The following is a 14,580-nucleotide window of genomic DNA, read 5'->3' as shown; positions in this document are numbered from 1 at the left end:
CTTTTGGTCGTTTTGTTTTTGTTTGTGCCTCTTCTCTTTTTGATAATGTCAAAGGGGGAGAATGTATTGTTGAATTTTCGTACTTTTATCATGTTTGTATCTTGTTTTCAAAAAATTAAAAATAACAAAAATATTTTCATCTCCCCTATTTTTAAAAGTGTTATTCTAATAAGGGGGAGATTAGGAGAAATTGTTTTTTTTTTTTTTGAAAATTCAAATTGAATTGGTTGCCATCATCAAAAAGGGGGAGATTGTTGCAGATCAATGGTTTATGATTTTGATGATAGCAAACATTTTTATTTCTCTACGACTGCCTTATGTACTGACATTTCAGGTTCACACGATCGGACTGCAATTTGGAACCAGCTCAAGATTGGCTAAACTAGGTCTGAGTCAGTTTGTACACTTTTTCCTTTCTTGAGTCTATTGTCTTTATTGTGGCTCTTAATGCTTTGTAACGTATAAGAGTTTCTGACTGTTCCCTAAAGTTTGCTATTTTTGGTAACATCGTCCTGGATGATATTTATATCGGCCGGGACGATCTGTCGAAAAGCAGAAACCCTAATTAGGGAATCCTCATTAAAGCAGACGTCTTTATGCAAAACACATCATCCTGGATGATTTTGTATCGGCCAGGACGATAGGCTCAATTTAGAAAGAATCTGCCGCCAGATCTACTTAGAAAATTCTTATTTTTGGATATTGGCCTGGACTATAAAATATCGGCCAGGACGATCCACGACAATTTTTTCAAAATTTATCTAGGAATTTTGGAAAGCAATTAATGGTGATTTCGTCCGGGCTGATCGCAAGATCGTCCGGGACGATTAGACATCATCCAGCTTCATTTCAGGGTAATATTCAGGATGATTTTCCTTATATTTGAACTAATCAGCTAGGACGATATGTCTATCGTCCTGGACGATAAAGTCGGCAGCTTGCATTAATGAGCTCGTTTTTAGCTCTTCTATTTAAGATATGACAAGGCACTTTGTAAGTGTCTTTGGCAGCCATTATAGCTTCGTTCTTGTGGGGAAAACTTGAAGAGAAAGCTTGAAAGGGAGTAAGTAACGGGTGAAGTCTGAGAGAGGGAGAAGATCCTGTGAGGGGGGACTTAAGGGAGTGTGGAGTGGGGTTCCACACGGTTGCTCCGGCAGGCTTGCATCTTAATACCATCGGATTCAAGGCTTGTCTCGAGGGAAGTTCACCAAAGAAGAAGTTCACTTTGGTGTCGAAGGACCCGACGACTCTACCGCACCGGGGAAGGTGGAAGTGATTTTGTAAGGGCTTCTCCGCCTAGCTGTGGGGGCTAAAAGAGAGACACTTATTTTAGTGCAATACTTGGAGGGTGCCTCCAAGGAGTGGACGTAGGTCAAGGTTTGACTGAACCATTATAAATCTGGTGTGTTCTTTCTTATTATTTGCTTCCGCATTTGTTTTATTTGTGGTGATTTTGGTTTGTACTTTGCTTAAAGTTTCTTCTTTACCAATTCACCACTCTCTTTATTTAGCCTTGGGCCAGTTCATAAGGGCTTAACATCCCTAACGAACTTTCAAGTGATTTCATAGCACTTTTTAGTATCATCTGAGCACTCTCAAGCTTTGGTTTTTGCATATACAATTACCACTTAAGTATTTCGACACCCATTTTTTAAGGGTAAAAAGAGATCTCATTTATTTAGAGATATTTTCTCTAAAATTCACAAAAAGATATCTACTTGGGCTTTTAATTTTTTATCCTTTGGGGGTAGGGTAGATTTGTGTTAATTAAAAGTGTTTTTTGTTCTAATTCTATTTATTTATTTCATATTCTATATCCGACTGTGAATATTTACAATAGGCTTGAAAGAATTTTTAACAAATTTCTCTGAGGAGCTAAAGAAGGTAAATCTGCTATGTTATGCGCTTCTTGGGATAGATGTTCTGGTGTCCAAGATGAAGGCAATTTGGGTTTTAAGAACTTGGGTGACATGCCTCTTAGTTATTCTTACAAACTTTGGTTCAATTTAAGGTCGAAAAAAGAGCATTTGTTCTAAGTTTATGATTTCTAAATATTATGTTGGCAAGCATCCTCTAAATTACTTTTTCAAAAAAAAAGGATTAATTCAATTCAAAAGTCTTTATTTCATTAAATGTGATGCAAAAATTTTCATTCAATGGGGGATGGCGCAAAATAATTGATTAGGTTTTTCCTCGATAGATAATTTGCTCAATACTCATACTAATAGTGCTTGTAAAGTTGCTCATTTTATTCAAGAGGGGACCTAAAATGTTAAGTATCTTGTTGAAATGGTACCCAATTTTGTCATTGATCTCATTTTGAAAGTTCCTTTAGAACTTAATCAAAAAGAGTGTATTTTATTTAATAAGTCTAATGATGAGAGCTTTGTGTTCAAAGAAGTATGGCAATCTATTAGAGATTTGTAACCTAATTCTCATATTTTATCTTCCATTTGGCAAAATGGTATTCCGGGTTCTTATTCTATTTTAGTGTGGAGAATTTTTAATAATTATATGCATGTTGATTATTATATTATATTGTATTGTTCTTTCCTTATTTGTTGGCTTCTTGTTGTAGTTGCTTTATGTTTATTCCCTTATATTTTTTTGTTTATGCTAAGTTGTGGCTTGGTCTTTTTTTATGTCAGTTTAATTTATGGTGGAACAATTCTGATATGATGTATTCTGGCATCATTTTTTTTGTTGTGTTATGGTGTGATGTGTTAACTAGTCTCCTCAATGTGATTTTTGATACTTGTGAGATGATGATTCTTTCTGATCTTGATCACCTGGATTTTAGCATTACTATCAGTGTTGATGGTCTGGGTTTGAGCGATGATTAGACTTATTGGTATCCTGATTTAAACTTTAAATGTTGCTCTTCTTTTTCCCTAGTTTTGTGTTTATGGGTGGCTTTGCTATATCCATCATCTTATGATTCGGGCGGTTGGAATATTTGGTTTCTTTTCGGTGTGCTTCCTGGGAGGTCCCTTTGGGTGTGCTGGAATTTCCTTTTCGTATTTGATGCTTTGGAGATTTCTGATGGGTGTTTCTAGTTTTTAGGTTGGTGTGATGGGAATCGTTGTGGTTATTGCGCCATCTCCACGACCTATTGGAGGCGTCAGAGTATGCTTAGGTTTAGAATTGAGTGGCATTCGGGTATTATTCATGATTTTACGATAGATACTTACACCCTAAGCTCTATTGACCCATATCAACTGAATTGGTTTTTGGCTTTAAAGATGTTTCATATTTTTGCTACCTGGGTCTATTTCAACATTGATTTTGATTGATATACTATTTGGTCCTTGAATTAGGGTTTGTAATTTTGATTGGTATAGACCCTTCTTTGGATGCAGGTTTCTAGCCGCCCTAAAATGTTAAGTAATTTTGTAAATCTTAGTATGGGTAACTATCAGCTCATAGGTTTTCTTTTGACTTTTTCTGTAGCTCACTCGAGCATTAGCGAGCTGAAGGTTCCTTTTAAGGGCCTTGTAATATTTCTATATATTAACGCATAGGCCCCACGGCGGATTTCCCAAAAAAAAAAAAAAGATTGATCAAATAGTACAACCCACTGATCTTACAATAAAATTAGTTCATTTAGCTTAAAATTCAAAAAAAAAAAAAAAGGCTCCCTATTTAATCGGCATGTACGATGGTTATCATACAATATCATCAGTTCAAATTTTCGACTCAAAGGACTGAATTACCCTATCTAAAGGAAGATCTCTCATCCGAACAAGCTCCCTTTTTATTTGGCCTATAAAATATGGATCTTATAGTACCAAAAATTTCTCTGATAAGGCTCTTTGATATCAAGTTTTAAAATAGGTAAATATTTAAGATCAAATTTAAAATTCATACTATAGAAACAAATTCTTTCAGTACTATTAGTATAAATTCATATTTATCTATTTATAGAAATAACAAAGATATGGCAGCATAATTTATAATGACTGATCGTCTAGTACCATAATTATTGTACAATATAATTAGTTATAAAAAGTTTAATTTTCTAAAATTCTATTAATTAATACTACTTCATTATCATAAATTGAAAAAAAATTTCCTTGCTCATCATAATGCACAATTTAGACTTTACAATATGAATGATAAAAAAATCAAGCGTTTTAATTAATTTTCGAATTTCTTTTTTTTTTAACTTGTACTTATGTATGTATATCTAGAATATAAAATGACTCATCGAACGTTACCCATTAATTTTTGAATTTTATTAGCATCTTTTTGTTCAACGGCCTTCACATTTTCAATTCTAAGCTTAATCAATTGCTCTTCATTTTGTCTTCTATTTGTCGAATATTGCTTTATTTATTATTCTTTCTTTAACTTAAAATGTTAGTGAAAAGTAATAATTAACCGGCCTAAACACATAGCTAAACTGTCAATTAACATAATTAATAATATCAGCCCTATTTTTTGTTTATTTAAAAAGGAAACTATTGGATGCTAATAAACCTCTTTCTTATTAACATAGCCTTAGGCTTAGTTGAGTAAATATATAACATAAGACATTAATTAATATGTATAGAAAAAGTAGAAAAAAAATTACATAAAATTAATAGATTTAACATTTCATAATAAAAAAATGTGGATCTATAAAGCAGAACCCAAATAGTTGTGAAGAAGGCTGATGCTGATGCTGCAATCCACTACTTCCTTCCTCATCAAGAAATTGACTCAAAGGATGCTTCAAAATCCAGTTGAAAGAGAACTGATTAAGGTTAACTGCTTAGCTGACCATTTGATCTCAATTCTCAGCAGCTTTTAAAAACAAATTAATAATTCTGGCTGTCTGAATTGCAACTACTAAGCTTGACTTGCCATTAGAACTGTTACCAAAACAAGCAACAACCACAGCAGACTTGTTGCAGAAACTGAACCTGTTTGAATGCAACAGCCACACGTTAATTGGACTCCATTACATCTCTACTGATTGTTATTTTATGGTGTTTGGATTGATCTGAAGCTATCTTGGTTGATATCTATGAGATCATCATCTGACGCTGAGCAGAAGTAACAACTTTCAACTACTTCAGCTCCCGTCAACAACTAATACAACATTATATTGTTGTTGACTTCAAGTTTTTCGAAGTTAGCAGGTTAACAAATTTTATTTTTTCTAATAAGGATATGATAGCAAGTAATTTGCTTAGGACTTCAGATAGCTTAGAGGCCTCAATGGACCAAAATATTGTATTGGGTTGTTTTCTAGATCAGGATGATTGTGCTCGATCTCCAAGAACAGATTCCAAGTTTTTAGTCTATAATCTTTTTTTTTGTTTTCATCTCTATTCAAGCACGCTGACTTACACTAAAATCTTTACAGTTTGCATGCTGATATTCATCATTCTCGAAAAAATGCATAAATTTATGTTCATTACATTTAATGGTGAAGAAAGGGATGGCTCTCACCCCCCCTAGATATGAGAAAATCTTCCTGCATAACTATGCAAAATATAAAACTTCTTCCATGGAATCTCCCACAACTATAAATAATTGAAGCTCCTACCATTTAAAATACTAAACCTGTAGCAATTACATCGGGTATCATTTATGGTACATTTTTAATGTCTTTTTCTGAAGTGGGGCGACATTCAAACCAATTAAGACAAATTCATACATAAATCACATACGAAATATTCAAATTCAAGACATCTTTGTTGGTAGCTAAAACTTTCAACCAACAGGCCGAGATGAGCTGCATACGTAGATTATGAGTATTTTAAACTATGAATTTATGAAGATAAGAATATCGTCAACTTATTTGATAATTTGTACCGACTTCTCTTGAGGAGACAAATCCAACAAAAACATAATATTTATTTTGGGAAATGGTGATTGTCAAGGCACGATTAACTTTAATATAGGCGGGATTTGAATCTAATTTTGAATTATTATTATTAAAACTTAAAAGGGATGGAAAACATTCTAATTCATGATTATAGACACTTATGATAACATGCACTTAGTGGAATTTGGGTTTCGTTTTGGCCTCATTTATGATGGCTTTCTTTCTGTTTCTTTAAGCAACTTTTTAGTACAAAATTAAATTTTAAAAAGCTGTCTCACCATTTGTATGCGCTTAAAAATTGATCTTTTTTAGGGAGCAGCTTATATTTCTCTATTTTAGAGTATGACAATATTTATTTTATCAAGTACTGAAAAAACACAATTTCAACAGGGTTGTACCAAACGAAAAGGTTTTGAGTCAACACTAAACATGTTGATTGGTTAATATTTAATGCTTTTTTAGATACTGATCGATTACTTATGTAGGAAACCAGGATTATTATTTTTTTTTTTTAACTAGGGTGAATATATAATAAAGTAGATAAATTAGGAGAACCACCCTCACCTTCTGCATGATTCGCAGCAAGCTTAGGAGAAGATGACGTTGTGTTTGTCAAAGAAATCCCCAAATTATCGCAATCGGCCACTAACACACCTGTAAAATAGTTTAAATAACTTAGACTAACAAGTTTGATGTTACAGACTTTAAATAGGGAGTAAATATGCAGGACTTCTTTTTCTTTTTCTTTTTTTGTTTGTTTGGTTGGAAAAAGCTTGAGGATGGTAATTGCTTACATTCTTTGATGCATGGGAAACTGGAGATGTTAAGAAGATTACTAAACCCCTCTTTGCATACGCACTTATGAGCAAAGGGGGATATCCTCTCACAGTCGCCATCTCCACAGTAAGACCAGAAGCAAGCTATGAAGATGATTTATGAAAATGATTCAGAAGATTAAATAGTACTGTTCTTACAATGATCGAGTTGTTCGAGAATTAATTGAGATAAAGTAAGTTATAATGCTTACGATCAAAGATGTTGTTGCCTGTACTGCTGCTGTTTGGAAATGGAGGCATGGACTGATCAAAAGAGACATTGTAACAAGAGAAGTTGAAATCACCTGAAAACAGTTCAATAATGAGAACAAAATTTACCAAATGTCTTCATAAAGAATCAAATTTTTTCAACAGCCAAATCTCTTCATCATTTCTTTCTTACAGATATGGAAAAATAATAGAAAAAAAAATGTGATGCATAAGTCAAAGTGACGTTATAAAATGAGACTATCTTTTACGAAACTTGAATAAAATCATTTAAAAATGAAAAGAGAAGGATTGTAAGCCTTTTGTATAATAAACAAAGAAGAAAACTCACAATCAGGGATGTTGCAGGGGAGAAATCGAAAATGATTGCCAAAATGAAGCTGACTCCATCCACGGTCGCACTCGCACACAAAGCCTGCCATATTAGCCGCTGGAGATTTGCAGGTTCCCTTCCCACACTCCACCTTCCCACAAATGTCCTCATCATCTTCAAACAAAAAAATAATATAAAATATATATGTTTGTATAAAATCATTCATCATCCCATGCAATCAAAATCATTCATCATGAACATTTTAAAGCATTGGATGGATGACCAAACAATCTTGGGAGTCCTTAAATGGATGATTTTTATATTGCAAATAAAATACCATCTCAAATTTTAAATGCATGGAGAATGATGATTCTTCTCCTCGGAGAAAAAAATCATCCATAGACATAAACAACACTAGCAAATAAAATTTACGTTTCTAGCATATGAACAAAACATATAAAAGAAATGAGAACTGGACACCAAACAAAATGATAAATGGTCGGTAAGACTCAAATGATTGAAGTCACAGATATCTCAAGAGGAAGCACCTGCAACAATTCTTGGAAGGAGAACGAGAAAGATAGCAAAGACAAGAGCCTGATTCTTCATAGAAATACGCAGAGAGAAAGGGAGAGAGAGAGAGAGAGGAGAGTATTGAAGTGGGAGTTGAAACGACAAAAAATGAATTTAATTTGTATAAGTAGATTATGAGGTGACCCTTCGTGATTAGGTGAGGTTAGCTACTCTCCTTCTGTAAATTACGAAAATGTTATTCCTTATCAAAATGGTTTTCAAGTTTCGGCAGAACCATCCAAACAGCAGAATTTGATGAGTTTTGAGGTCACAACTGATCAAAATTTTAAGATTGTTGAAACCCAAGGAAATGTTAAACTGCTAATGTAATTCTCAATCCTTAATGCCATCGTTATGCAAATCGTATTGGATATCGAACCGGAGGAAGAAGAGGTTCACAATTCGACCGATTCAATCGTGGTTGAACAAGATAACGTAAAAAATGATAATATTATTATTAAAAATTAATAAAATTAACATAATCTAACTATTAGAGCCACACCAAATAACTGATATTAAGGAGACTAACTACCATGTGTATTACTTATCATAATTTCATATTAGACTAATCTCGGATGTACACATGTATTTTTTACTTCTCCATGTCTATTTATACCTATGTACTCTACTCACTGACATGAATGGTAATACATAATTTTGTTGTGTCCACATCATCTCTTTCTTCTTCCTCTGTCACTGCTCCAAGAAGCCAATCAAGATCCGATGTTTCTTCATGGTATCAGAGCGGGAGTAAAACTACTTCGGTCCATGGCTACCTCGGAGACATCACAGATCACAGAAACAACAGAGCAATCCGGCTCGGTTACTGAAAGCATCTCTTCTTCTCTCAAATTTGTTGTCTCCAACCTTAAGAATCTTGTTCCAACTCAACTTTCACCTGAAAATTATCCTCTGTGGATATCTCAAATCTCCAAGATATTCACTGCCAATGGTTTTTCAACATTTCTTTAAATCCCATCTGCTCCTCCTTCCAATCGCATTCAGCAATCCAATGGATCTACAATACCAAATCCGGCATACATTCAATGGTTGTGTACCGATCAAAACCTTGTTGCAGCAATCAATTCCACCATTTCACCTTCAGTCCACCCATACATCCTAAATCTTGAATCTACCTCAGCTAGCTGGGTCGCCTTCGAGGTTCGTTTCCAAGCTGTGAATAGGTCTAAAGTTATCAAGCTCATGAATGAGCTACACAATATCTCCATTAAAAACTCCAACATGACTTAATACCTAACTCAGATTAAAACACTTGTTGATCAAACAGCCGCCACTGGATCTCATATTGATACTGAAGACATTATTCTCTATATCTTGAATGGTCTTCCTAACTCCTATCAAGCATTCAAAACATCCATTAGAACCATGCTTCATCCCATAAGTCTTGACAATATTTATTCTTCGCTCCTTAAAGAAGAAATCACTCTGGCCATGGAAACTGCTTGCAGTCTAAATGTTCCTGATCCTTCTGTTGTGCTCTACTCTTCAAGAGGTTGCAACAGATGTAGCCATGGTCGAATCACTCTGCCTTCTTCTATGTCAAATTGCTCCTCCTCAACACTTTTCATAATCTGTCAAATCTATAACAAGAAAAGCCACTAAGCTTTTGTTTGTTGACACAGGATAAACGCCCATTATGTTCCGTAGATTAATGCTTCCTCCAACAAAGCTCTGCTTACTTTCTCGAACCAGCCCACCAATGATGGTATCTTGACTCAGGTGCTTCGTCTCACATAGCCAATTCTCTTGGAAAACTCTCTGTTTCTAGCCCATACCAAGGAATGGATGAAATAACTATCGGCGATGACCACTCAATTCCCATTGCTCACATCAGTGAAGGTTCGCTACTTACACCAACTTGTAAGCTTCAGCTATCCAATCTTTTACATATATCTAACATTTAGTATAATCTCCTTTTTGTTTCTAAACTAACTAAAAATAATAACATTTCTATTATCTTTGATCCCTCCAGTTACACTTTCAAGGATCTAACGACAAATCAAGTTCTTCTATATGGTCATTGCTCTTATAGGCTATATCCTATTCACCAAACTACATCTACTGCCTTAATTGCTATTAGAACTGATCCTATCATCTGGCACAATCGCATGGGTCATCCTCACCATAGAGTTCTTGACACCATCTATAGAAGAAACCCACAACTTCATATTCCCAAACTTTCTTATTCCTGCATATCTTGTAACTCCTCTAAAGGCCACAAACTAGTTTTTGAGAATTCTATAAATAGGCGATCGATACCTCTTGCTTTAATTCATTTCGTTGTGTGGGTCCATCCCCTGTTGTATCTACTCAAGGATACAAGTACAATGTCATTTTCGTCTATGATTTTTCTAGATTTACTTGGTTATTTCCTATGCAAGCTAAATCTAAAGTTGCCACGATCTTTATTAATTTTAAAACACAAAATGAAGAATAAACATCGTATAATATCAAAGCTTTGTGCACTGATGGAGGTGCTGAATAAATTAACAGCACTCTCACTAATTTTCTCAAACATCATGGCATTCATCATCAAGTTCATGTCCATATACTCCAAAACAAAATGATCTAGCCGAACGCAAACATAGGCATATAATGGACACTACTAGGAATCTTCTTCATATTGCTTCTGTTCCTTACATATACTGGCCAGATATTATTTTAACAGCCATTTATCTTATCAACAGAATTCCCTCTCCTACCATAAATAATACCTCTCCATTTCAACTATTTCATAAAGTCCCTCCATCATATTCCCATCTTTGAACTTTCAGCTATGAATGTTTTCCTTTAACACCTTCTCCACTTCACCACAAACTTCAGCCCAAATCCAATTCTTGCATATTCTTAGGCTATTCGAACTCATATAAAGGATATAAATGTCTAGATTCGACCACTCATAAAATTCGTCTATCCACAAATCTTAAGTTCATTGAATAATCCATCAATACACCTCAGTCTTCCACTACATCAAACACTCCTATCATCCACTCATCCCTCTTCATTCCCGTTTCCATGACTCACCAACATCATTTCTCTATCAGCCAAACTAACAATGTGTCTCTCTCTCATTCTCCAAAAACTCACTCCACCATCCCTGAGTAATTCCCCTCCATCTACTTCTCCTCTGCTGCAGCTAAACTCCCCCACACCCTTGACTCCTCAGCATTATCCGATGGTAACCAGGAGACAAACGGGATCTCTAAAACCTCCTAATCGACTCAATCTTTTCCATAAGCAATGGTGCTAAAATTATTTATCTAAACCAACATCATATACTCAAGCTGGTAAATCTTTCGAGTTGTGTCAAGCCATGGCTACTGAGCTCTTTGCTCTCCAAAAACAAGGAACATGGGAGCTTGTTCCTCCACCAGCAAATGCATTTGTACTCAGATGTAAATGGGCATATTGAATCAAGTAGCATTCTGACGGGTGAATAGCCAAACTCAAAGCTCACCTAATAACCTTGGGAAATCGCCAAGAATACGGCATCGATTCATAAAAACCTTTAGCCCGGTTGTGAAACTTCCCACCATTCGCATTTTACTTAACATTGCTCTACATAACGATTGGCCTATTCTACAACTTGATGTGGCTAATGCTTTCTTGCATGGAAATCTCAACGAAATTGTTTACATGAATCAACCAAAATGATTTGAGGATTCTTCACATCCAAATCATGTTTATCTTCTACGCAAAGCCATCTATGGGCTCAAATAAGCTCTGCATCAATGGTACAATACATTCACTTCCTATCTGGTCTCTCTTGGTTTCTATCACAACAAACTTGACCCTTCTCTTCTAATTCTTCATCGACCTCATACTCAAATATTCCTTCTCATGTATGTTGATGACATATTAATCACAGGTAACAACTCGTCTGCAATAGCCAAACTTCTGAGCCAACTTAATTCAAAGTTCACAATGAAATATCTCGGGAACGTTCACTCATTCCTTAGCATTCAAATAACCACTCTCACTAATCAGTATTTCCTATCATAACCACAATATGCTCACTCTATTCTTACGTTGGTTAATCTCACTTAATGTAATCATATCGCCAATCCCACCTATACCAAGCTCCTGTTCGTTATCTCGGCTGACCCCAACCTATTTGATCCTAGCCTCGATCAAATTATTAATAGATATCTCCAATACCTCACCCTTACGAGGTTAGACATTTCTTACTCTGTCAATCTCCTCTCCAAACACATGCATAATCCTCTTCAGCAGCATGTGTTTCTTCTAAAATGGCTTCTCCGCTATATCAAAGGTACTCAATTCTTTAGCATACCAATCACTAAGAGCAATCTGGATCTTCGATCGTTCTCTGAGGCCAACTGGGCAGGTGACCTGGTCTCCAGAAAGTCTACTTCAGGGTACTACTCCTACCTAGGTAATACACTCATCTCATGGAAGGTCAAGAAACAACATATCGTGCTAAATCTTCAACAAAATTTGAATATAGAGCTCTTGATGTTGTTACTTCTGATATCATATGGCTTCAAGAAATTCTTACAGATTTTTGTGTAACTACATCAAAACCAACCGATCTCTATTGTGAAAACACATCGGCCATTACTTTGGCAAACAATCTGGTTTTTCATGCCAAAACAAACACATCGAGATCAATCACATATTTATTAAAGATCACATTCACAACAATAATATTCGTCTACTTTCGATCAGTCCTATGGATCAAATAGCAGATATCTTCACCAAGGCGCTCTCTGTGCTAAGATTTCATCAACTCATACTCAAACTAACGGTAAAGGAAGATCCATCAATTTGCCATGGAGTATTAAAGTCAAACCAAATAACTGATATTAAGGAGACTAACTAGCCTATGTATTACTTATCATAATTTCATATTATACTGATTTTGGTTGTACACGTGTATTGTTTACTTCTCCATATCTATTTTATACATATGTACTCTACTCACTGACATGAATAAAAATACATTATTTTTTGTGTCCACGTCATCTTTTTATTCTTCCTCTATCATTGCTCCAAGAAGCCAATCAAGAACCTATGTTTCTTCTCTAACAATTAATTTCAATACTTCAAAGTTTAGAAACTCAAAAAATAATAGAACAAGAGTAAATGGAAATTCATCAAAGTTACATGTAGTCACCAGTAGACGCCCAGACAATAGCTCATTCTATCTAATAGCATTCTAACATGGGATGGCTAACCTTGCTTCACAGCAAGATGCAATGTCGTTGCTCTGACATCTTTCACATTTACAAAACGGGAAAATCCCCTAATGTTTGAGAAGGAAAAGAAGAATAGAAGATCGAATGATTGTTAAAATTGCAAAGAAGAAGTTCAAATCATCTTATTTTTATCACTCTATACCAGTATTCTGAGGCATCACTTTTGGAAATTACAGTGCCATGCACTTTGTTTGAAAGCACTACATTGGAAACACATCTAGCACCATAGCATTAGAAGTGTCACTGCATTAGAAAGCCATCTTGGCAATGCCAGGTTCTCAAAAAATTGAATGATATGGTGCCACACATTTCAATGCCTCGGTGCAAATTTTTCCACTCAGGCACTATAGCGCTATAATTTCAATAACGCCACAATGTAGCATTTATAACTTCTATGGGCCATATTATTTTAGTTAAAGGTCATGAATTTTCACTAAAAAGCTGTAACATATCATCAAGCACTATGGCAGAGTAAACATTTCAACACTAAGGCACTAGTTCACTTTCAAGCAACGCAGCGTCACACTTTCAAGCACAGCAGTGTTAGATGCCCTTTTTTTTATAAATAGATATTCTATTTTATTTGTAGAGGAGATCAATAATTTGTGTAAAATTTAGTATTTTTTAGTGTGCTTCTCTAGTACCCTCTTAGATCAAAATCTAAGGGAGGCTAAGTATGTGTAAGATATTATCTTTTGGAGTGTTTAGTTTATATATTGTGAATGTAACTTTATAAGTGAAGGAAGGAGTGCAAAGGAGAAACTTTGATCCTATTGGTGATAGCATTCCAACAATTCCCTGGTCCTTTGATTCTACTATGAATATAATGAAAATGAGTTTGCTTATCATTTATTCTACGTGTAACTAAATTTCTTATTTTTTATTAATGATAAGTAGAGCATATTAAAGTACTAATGAAAACCCTTATTGTTTAAAGATTAAATAAATTGTTTTATTATATCTCATTCTTCATTTAATATACATAGTGATCATATAAGTAGTTAAAACCTAGTGTGATGTATAGCCTCAATAGAGGAAAGCAAAAACAATTAGAATAATTAAGATAGAATGTTGGCATACCTAAACATAGGATGCTTGAATATTCTAGGTTCTTAAGGAGATATTATAACTTTAGGGGGCTAGTAGATATCCTTTTCACCCTTATAAGCTCGACAGAGATCTAGGGATGTACATGATATGAATCACATCTTCAATTATGATTCTCAATAATAAAAAATAAGGTATTTGAATTTATCAATCCAAAACATTTTTTTAAATATTGTATAACTCTTTTACTATTTTTATCAAGTGATAAAATTCTAAAAACATAATTTTTAGTTTAGTGGGATAACTTATGCATTGAAGTAAGCAGTAATAGTTTTGTTTCAAGTAAGCATAACACTTTCTCGTGGGTTCTACACTCTACTTAATCACTTTATTACTTGATTTGACATGTAAACTTATATAAATTTAAGTGTGTTTTATTGTTAACAAATCAAGGAAAACCTAAATATTACTCAACATTGACAAGCTCAAACATTCTTTACATAGTCTATAACAAAGCCTTTCTTACCTGCATGCACAAGTCCACACACC

General features: G+C 34.5%; 1 protein-coding gene across 1 annotated transcript; it reads right to left on the bottom strand.

The window, feature by feature from the left end:
- Window positions 1–4,830: 4,830 nt before the first annotated feature.
- LOC110115867 lies at window positions 4,831–7,780 on the bottom strand. The gene is made up of 6 exons (XM_020849262.2): window positions 7,720–7,780; window positions 7,190–7,345; window positions 6,843–6,935; window positions 6,610–6,735; window positions 6,380–6,469; window positions 4,831–4,904 (listed from the first exon to the last, which is right to left on the bottom strand). The coding sequence occupies exons 1-6, from the start codon at window positions 7,778–7,780 to the stop codon at window positions 4,831–4,833; spliced, it is 600 nt and encodes a 199-aa protein (XP_020704921.1).
- Between the last annotated feature and the right edge of the window lie 6,800 nt (window positions 7,781–14,580).

Source organism: Dendrobium catenatum, unplaced genomic scaffold (assembly GCF_001605985.2).
Source record: "Dendrobium catenatum unplaced genomic scaffold, ASM160598v2 fragScaff_scaffold_873, whole genome shotgun sequence".
In the NCBI taxonomy this organism is placed as follows: Eukaryota; Viridiplantae; Streptophyta; class Magnoliopsida; order Asparagales; family Orchidaceae; genus Dendrobium; species Dendrobium catenatum.
This window is presented reverse-complemented; position numbering and strand designations above follow the sequence as displayed.

Bases quoted from the DNA above. Each gene is read 5' to 3' on its own strand.
- LOC110115867 (XM_020849262.2), bottom strand. From the start codon at position 7,780: ATGAAGAATCAGGCTCTTGTCTTTGCTATCTTTCTCGTTCTCCTTCCA. The intron at 6,470-6,609 runs GTAAGCAATTAC...ACTATTTTACAG, and splicing joins TTTCCCATGCATCAAAGAAT to GTGTGTTAGTGGCCGATTGC. The intron at 4,905-6,379 runs GTGAGGGTGGTT...GCATTCAAACAG, and splicing joins TGCTGCGAATCATGCAGAAG to GTTCAGTTTCTGCAACAAGT.